The sequence below is a fragment of the Cinclus cinclus genome, chromosome 33 (assembly GCF_963662255.1).
Source record: "Cinclus cinclus chromosome 33, bCinCin1.1, whole genome shotgun sequence".
NCBI lineage: Eukaryota > Metazoa > Chordata > Aves > Passeriformes > Cinclidae > Cinclus > Cinclus cinclus.
In genome coordinates this window covers 1,705,026-1,713,320 of record NC_085078.1, presented here as the reverse complement: position 1 = coordinate 1,713,320, position 8,295 = coordinate 1,705,026, and the positions used below count along the sequence as shown (strand labels likewise).

Here is an 8,295-nt window from a genome sequence, read left to right as displayed (position 1 = left end):
GAGGGGCTGGATCTGTGCAGCAGGTGGGATGGAGTCTGTGCCAGTGCTGGGCTCCCAGCCAGTGCTGGGGTCAGTACCAAGCTAGGCTTTAGCCTGGGGGCTGTTGGGGAGGGGGCAGGGAGGAGCCCCGGCAGGGATGAAGGTGCTCCTGCCCTGGTGCAGCCTCAGGGAGCGCTGCCAAGTGCAAGAGGAAGATGAAGGTGACGGTGCTCAGTGTGACCCTGCTCTTCTCTATCCTGTTGTGTCCCTCACTACAGGCCAAGGTGAGGCCTGATATCATGATCTTGCCCTGTAGCCTCCCATCCCATCCTTTTGGCCCTCTCAGACATCTCCTCACCACGTTTTCCTCTTTGTTGTATTGCTCTAATGCCCTCCCACTGATCATTCCCAATTCCATTTCCTCCCTTTTCCCCCTCACTGCTTTGCCTTTCTCCCTGGCCACGCAGGGCTCTCCTGATGCCATTCCTGGACTCCTTGCCTACTCCCAAACCATCTTCCAGTCCTGTTGGTTTTCCCCTCATCCATGCTGTTTTTTCTGTCTCCATCAAGCCACTTCCTTGCAATCCTGTGTCCCTACAGTGGAATTCCTTTGGAATTCCTTTCCTCTCCCCAGCATCCAACAGGGCCCCTTCCCTACCCTCAGCCCAGTCCTTTGGGCTCTTCAGGTCACCCCACTTCAGTGTCTTTGATCATCCTTGGAGGCCCTCAATTCCCATCCCATTGTCTCCCCCTCCACCCTGATCCCTGCACCTGTGTTCCCCACAGTCCCACAAGGCCCAGTCCACATCAAACCTTTGTTACCCTTTCCAGGCACTTCTGCAAGGGATGGAAAATGATCTCTGGGAGGTGAGTGGGGTGTGGGGATTGGAGGGCATCCTCTCTAGGAATTGCGGGGCAGTTTTGGTCCTCTCGTCCCTTGCTGGCACTAGGGACATCCCAGGGACCTGCAAGGTCTCCTGGTGCTTCTGGAGACAGATTAAGAGAATGCTGAGATCTTGAAAACCCTGCTTGTGGGCATCATGAATTCTGCCGGCTTCAGACCCTATCTGCACATGGTCACCATACTCCAGGCAATCCCAGTCTGTCCTAGCACAGCCCAGTGCACCCCTACTGATACCCTAGACAACACCCCTGCCCCATGGAATTTTCCCAGGGAACCCTTTTCTCCAGGGCCCCTGTTGCCTTCTGATCCCTGTCACCCCAGGACCACCCTGGATGACCTAGAATGCAGCCCCTGCCCCAGCTGTGCCTCTTGGCCAGGACCCCAGTGCTTCTGGGCAGGAGCACAGCAGCTCCTGCACCCCATTGCTCCCCGTAGGTCTTCTCACGGACCCTCTTCTTTTCTCCTGCCTCCCACTCCAGCCCAGCAGCCCTCAGTGCATCTCTAATAAGTCCTTTTAGTCCCCAGCCCTGTATGGCTGAAAAGCTGGTGGGTGTTGTGTGACAGAAATGCCTGACTGCCTCTGTGGATGACTAGGTCAGCAGTGCCTGCAGAGACAGGAGTGGGGATAAGGATTTTCACATGTCCAGTGGACAAGGAAGGGTCTGGCTGTCCTCTGCTGCCCCTGTGCGTTCCCTGCACCCAGTGACACAAAAAGACCAATCCTAAAGCCAAGCAAGTCAGGCTGGGGACTGGTAGCTCCACGATGAGGTCCCCCACATTTACATGATTCCTCTCAGCTCTCCCCCAAGAAGTTTGGTGTTTTGGAAATGGAGTGAAGCCCAGCTGTGGGCAATTTCAGTGGGTGAGTGTGTGGCCAGGCTGAGCAAAGGTTGGAGGCTCCTCAGGAGCGTGGTCTGGATGTGGAAGAAGAACATTTTCTTAATCATATTTCTGTTTAAACAGAATTTTTTGTGCTTGGGCACGAGAGCAGAGTGCCGTGGTGGGACCTGTGCCAGGGAGAGCCCGAGACGCCAAAGGCACCTTGGCAGCAGCAGCTCCCTGCAGGGCATGGCCACAAGCCTCCCTTGGCAAGCTGGCCTGGTGGCCACCACTGCAGAGCTGCTGGGTCAGGGGGGGATTTCTGGCTGGGGCTCTGCCTCAGCCCACAGAGTGTGACCTCAGCCCTGGCTCTGTGCCTGGGCCCTGCAAAACCTAAAGGTCACCTGTGCCACCCTGGTGCCCATCCCTGGGTCTGGCACTGTCGGTTCTCTACTTGGTGGTGCCTCCAAAACTGTCCCCCCCCTTCTCTACAGCCTGAGCTTGAGGATGCCCTGAGGAATATAACAACTCTGTGCTTTCCAGAAACTATTAATAAAGTGCCTGTTTGTTGTCTGTATAAACTTAAGAATGGAACTCATTACAGACTGCCCAGACTGCTTTGTGCCAAGTGTCTTTTTTGTTACTCTATTTGGTGTGTTCTACTTTTCTTATCTTTTGATAATATTTTCCATAGAGGGATGCCTTTAGTCACAGTATTGCTACATCAGCAGGTACTGTGTTTGTGTTAAGCATACAGTAAAGAGGCATGATCACTGTGCATTGAGGTACAATAAAGCGTCCTGCTCTGCCCTGTGTGACCAAGACAGGTCTTCCTCACCCTTTTCTGTCCCTGCAGGGGCAGTGCCTGTGAGCAGAGGTGGAGGGAAGAGAGTCCCAGCACAGCTGCAGAGATGCAGATGGTTGTCAACTCCACTTCCTGCATAGAAATCCGGCATGAAATTGCTTCTAAATGCTGCTCCCTTCAGCTCCTGGACACCTACTCACAGAGTTGTGAAAAAAATCCCCCGGCCACTGGCTTCCAAGGTGAGTTATGCCAAAGTTAGAGCTCGGTGGGAAATCTCTATCCTTTCCAACCCTTTTAATATAGCCATACATGGTGGAGTACATGGATGTGTCTTGTACAGAAAAGAAGGAGTGTGAAAGCAACGTGACTGACACTTTTCAGTCTCTGTGTTCATTCTACACCCGTGGGTACAAAGACATCATGGAAACCCTGGCACAGAGAGACCCTTCAGTCCATGGGTACAGAGACATCCCAGAGCCCCTGGCATAGACAGACCCTTCTGTCCATGGGTAAGTGAGCACAGTGGGGGTGGGTGAGCAGTGAGTCCTGGACGGGAGACAAACCTGGCTCCAGCCCTGCCAGGCCCTGCCTAGGCTCAATGCTGGCTGCTCTGAAATGGGAAAGCCCTTCAGCCTTGTCCCTGCCCAGAGGGGCAGTGCTGGCCTGGCAGCACAGGTTGTTTTCCCCACAGGCTGCAGGAGATGAGAACACAAGGCTTGCAAACACTGACTGCAAGCCACAGCTCTGGGTGCTCCCCACGAACCTCAGCCCAGGGCCCAGTGTCTGCCCCAAGCTTCAGGGGATGCAGTGGGAGCCCGGCTGGGCTCTGCCCTGGGGCCGTCCTGCAATGACAGCTCCAAACAGGGAGCATTCAGTTGCCACAGACAGCCAAGGCAGGGGTGGAGGGGAGCTGGTCCAGCCCAGCACTGCTGTGTGCTGTGCTCTGGGGCTGGGGCTCCCTGCACAGGGGACTGCACTGCTGTGCCAGAGGAGACAAAGAAGCTTCAGCTTCAGCCTAACTGAGGTGCATGGGTGGGCTGGGAAGAGTGGGGAAGCTCAGGGGGATTCACAGAGTTCATCCTGCTGGAAGGACGAGGAAAAGGGAGTGGGAACTCAGCAGTGAGGAGAACTGAGGGCTGGAGAGCAGCTCTGAATGACACTAAAATCTCACTGGACCTCTGAGACATTGCTGCTCTTCAGCCAGTGACAGCATGAGATCCTAAGCCTGGGGATCAGTGTTCCTCGTGGTGAGGGGCATCAAGGAAGGCAACAACGTGATGGACACTGTGATGGGCTGGGAACTCAGTGGGGGAAAGGAGGGAGCAGTTGTGAAGTAAAAGGCAGGTGGGGGAGAGAACTGTTCAGAGGAGGGCTGAGCTACAGCTTGTGCAAGCTGAAAATGTCATTTGGGGTCGTTCCAGATTGATTTCATTTCAGAAGGTATTGAACAGGTTTACTTTGTGTTCCCTTGGAGGTGTACACTCTGCAAACTTGAGCTGCGTTGCCAAAATGCTCAAGCAAGTCTCTGCTGCAGGTCACACCATTTCTCCTTTGGCTGATTCGGGCCCGGTGCTGAGCTGCAGCAGAGCCCTGGCAGAGCCCAGAGCAGCCTCAGCATCCACAGGGCCCGGCTGCAAGGAGAGAAACCAGAAATTGCCCGTCAGCTGAAGGCTCCTGAAGGCTCACCCTTGTCCCAGCTCCCACGGTGCCCAGGCCACGCTGGCCATGCCCAGAGCAGTGCCCAAAGCTGCCCATCATTGCTGCCCCTCATTGGGCAGCAGAGCAGGAGGGCAGGACATGTGCCCAGCCTGCAGCCAGCCATGGCACATCCTCCTCCTCAGCAGCTGCCACAGCAGGATGCTCCGGTGTTTGCTGCCATTTCCCAAAAGCTCTTATCCCACCATGCAAAGAAGACGGGGACTCACCTCATGCCATCGCTGCTGGCAGAAAAGCTGGTCCCAAACGATGTCCTCAGCCTTCTCCAAGCGCACGGCCCGTCCACACTGCAGCTGGTCCCAAGCACCTCCTGATCCACACTGGACCCCACCTGGAACACTTCCTTTAGAGAAACAAACAACAAAATAATGAAAATAGGTTACAGTGCAAAGGGGGGGAAAAGAGAAATGGTAAAAAATCTTATCTCTATCAAGGGCTTGAGGAAGGCCCAACCCTACATGCCAGGGAAAAAGCCACCCATGGCTGAGAGAAGCCCGTGCTTTCTCCCTTTCCCCCTGCGCTGCCGCAAAAGTTATGGTGATCCCAAAGCAAGCAAGGGCAGTGGAGCAGCCCAAGCCCTTCCTTGCCTGCAAAGCAAAGCAGCCAAGCACAATTCTGGAGCCCCACCTCTGCTCCCACCACGGGGCTTTGTTTGTGTCAAGCTGGCTGCCCCAGCCCCAGCTGGGGCACGGTGGGTGCTGGGGGCTGTTGGCAGGGCCAGGAGCCAACTCCCATTTCGTACCCACCCCAGCCCATCCCCCAGTCCTGCCAAAAGGCAGCTTGGCAGACGACAGAAGAATCAATTTTATCCTCCCCAGCAAAGGGGGAACCTTTGTTTCCGGGGCAGGCTGTGCAATGCCCAAATCTGGGAGCATCCCCCTGGGTCTGGACTCATCTGTAAATTTGCTGTGTGGAGCCTGGCTTTGAAGAAGGTGCCAGAATCCAAGTCTGTCATCTTCAGCTTGCCAGTGGCCAGGTGGAGGAAGAGGTTGTCATCCTTGATGTCATCCTCGCTGTCCCCAGCAGCAGCAGCCCCACCTGCTACAGCTTCTCCAGGGGCTCCTTCTCCTTCCCTGGGGGGGAGACCAGGCTCTCAGTGTTCTGCCCAGGGCCCCAGCTGTCAGTGAACCAGGACAAGCCAAACCAGCTCAGATGGTGGCCACCAGTGCTGGGCAGAGAGCAGCTCAGCTCCAGCCCAAGGGCTGGGTGTTCCCTTCTGATGACCTGGGTGCAGTGGCACAGGCAGGACAAAACAGTCTGGGCTTCTTTGCTTCTGATTGCCAAGGCCTGTGTGGAGCTGGAACTTACCAGAGCCCTGCATCAAAGTGTGCCTGTGGCTCTCTCCCTTCTTCTACGTCAGGTGAATTTGCTGCATCCAAGGGTCACAAAGCAGGTCTTCTAATGAGGGCCTTTCTATGTCGAGCATGGATAAACACCTTTTGATCAGATCTTGGCAGTCTGGAGAGAGAAAGCAGAAACCACCGGTCACTTGGAGGAGGCTGCAGTCTGCTTTGCCCCATTATTCCCATGCCCAAGCCATGCTGCGTGTGCTCAGAGCTGGGCCTAAAGCCTCCCATCAGTTCTTTGTTTTGGAGGAGAGCAGGAGAGCAGGACCTGTGCCACGTGCTCAGCAGCTGCCAGAGCGGGATGCTCACGAGCCCACTGCTGTCTCCCAGCACTGCCTCCCATTCCCCCCGTGCCCAGAGATGAGGATTCACCTTGAGAGAGCCGTTGTGGCAGTGAGAGCTGATGGTTCCAGCTGATGTTCCGGCCCCTCCTGAAAGGGTGCTTCCCACAGACCATCTGGTGCAGCAGGATGCCCAGGGACCAGATGGTAGCTGGCTTGCCATAGTACCAGCCAAAGCGGGTCCATTCCGGGGGGCTGTAGGACCGTGTTCCTATGGGACAGAGATGGAGTTCATCAGGGGAATGCTGCTGCTCCCAGAGCCTGGCCCCAGAATCCTTGGCTATGCTAGGGCTGCACCAATGGCACATGGTGTGACCCCTTGCCTCTGGCCAGCACCTGGGACTTGTGTACAAACTTGGGCTTGGAAAAGAAGCCACTGGTGCTGCAAGAGGGCAGCAGAAGCCCTAGCAAGGCCTGAGCATGACAAGGAAAAACCCACTCAGTGGTGGGGAAATCCATGTCTCCATCCTCCCTGCCTGCATTGCCCCAAAAAACAATTATGAGGCCAAGGCAAACAAGGCGAGCACAGTAGTGCAAGCCCTTTCTCACCTGCACACCAAAACAGCGGGTGCGCAGGTTCTGCCCCTCCCCTGCTCCCCTACTACCCCCACCCATGGGTGTTTTTGTCAGGCTGGCTGCCCCAGCCCCAGTCCTGGGCACAGCGGCTGGCAAAGGCTGCCAGCAGGGCTGGAAGCTGTCCCCCCAGCCGCCCCCAGTGGAAAGCAACTCAGCTGAAGATTCAGTGCCATGACTGGCAGCAAAAAGGAGAGTCCACGCTCCCACAGCCAGGCTGGGCCCTTAGCTGTTGGGCCAGGAGATGCTGGGAGCGGGAAGACGGCGCTGTGTGGGCTCACCTGCAAAGTGAGTGTAGGCTGTGTCCTGCAGGTAGGTGCCACAGCCAAAATCAATCAGTTTTGCCTGCCCGCTGGCCAGGTCAACGAGGATGTTCTCCGGTTTGACATCCCTGTGCAGGACTCCGCAGCTGGTGCAGTGCTGCACGGCCTCCAGCACCTGGCGGAACAGCTGCCGCGCCACCTCCTCGGACAGGAACCCCCGTGCCCGAATGAAATGACGGAGGTCCTGACACCGCTCCGGGCGCTCCAGCACCATCAGGATCTCGCTGGGGAGCTCAAGCCACTCCAGCAGCTGGACAACACCAGGGAAGCCAGTGGACACCTTGTCCAGGAGCACGATCTCCATTGGTGCGCTGGTGCCGTCGGGCTGCAGGAGGACCACGATGCCGTCAGCGGGGCTGATGCCGTGCCAGGGCTCGGGAAGCCCTCACCCAGCCCGGGATGCTCTGCTGGCCCCACACGCGCTGTCCACCCTGCTGGGCCTCGGCTCATGCCCACCCAGCACGCCCCGGCTTCTCCCGCTGACCCCCGCTCACTCACCAGCTCACCCCAGTGTCGGACGCGGTTCCGTGGCACCCTTTTGATGGCCACCTGCAAGCCAAGGGGAGCAGAGGGCTTAGCTCGCCGCCCGCCCTGCCGAGCCCCATCCTTCCCCGACCCCTCCTCAGCCTCCTCCTCCTCCTCCGCCCGCCGCCGGCCCCTCCACTCACCGGGGCGCCGTCCGAGAGCCGGGTCGCCGCCCAGACGCTGCCGAAGCCGCCGCGCCCCATCAGCGAACCGAGCTGGTAGCGCTCCTTAATGCCGTGCTCCACCTTCCCTGCCGGCGAGACGCGGCTGTCAGCGCTCGGCCCGGGGCCAGACACGGGCCCCGAGCGCCCCTCAGCCGTCCCGGGCCGGGCAGCCCCTGGCGTTCGCTCTTTGGAACGCGACAGCGGCGGCTCGGGGCCAGCGGCCGCGCTGCCGAGCGGCGGAGCTCGGGCCGGGGAAGCCCCAACGGAGGCGGTGGGAGCGGCCGCGCCCTGTGTGCGCTCTGCGGGCTCCGGGAGCAGCCGGGGCCGGGGCCGGGGCCGGGGCCGGGGCCGGGGCCGGGGCCGGGGCCGGGGCCGGGGCCGGGGCCGGGGCCGGGGCCGGGGCCGGGGCCGGGGCAGGCGGAGCCAAAGGGAGGCGATGCCGCACCAGGCACTGATCCCCGCCCAGCAGCGCCACTGCCAGTACAGCCAGAGCCGGGCGGAGGAGAGACCGCGGCAGGACGGCCGGGGACGGGGACGGGGACGGGGAAGCCCCGCTCGGGGCCGAGGGCGGGCTGGGGGCATGAGCCGGCTCGGAACGGGGAGAGGGAGACTGGGAGAGGAGGGAGACACCGGGAAACGGAGACTGAGAGAGGCTGTGGGACTGCGGGAGAGGGAGAGGAGATCCAGAGGGTCGACAAAGTCGCTTGATTCGCTGCTGCTGCCGCTGCTGCCGCTGCTGCCGCTGCTGCTGCTGCTGCAACTGCAACTGAAGCCCTGGGGCCGTTTGTCCCCATGGCCGT

General features: G+C 59.0%; 1 protein-coding gene across 1 annotated transcript; it reads right to left on the bottom strand.

Annotated features, from left to right (window-relative positions):
• Positions 1 to 4,042: 4,042 nt before the first annotated feature.
• Positions 4,043 to 8,077, bottom strand: LOC134055581 (serine/threonine-protein kinase pim-1-like). The gene is given in 7 exon segments (XM_062511985.1): positions 4,043 to 4,097; positions 4,433 to 4,566; positions 5,533 to 5,681; positions 5,942 to 6,121; positions 6,765 to 7,131; positions 7,305 to 7,355; positions 7,475 to 8,077. Coding segments are annotated over 7 exon segments (1,539 nt in total).
• Positions 8,078 to 8,295: the final 218 nt, after the last annotated feature.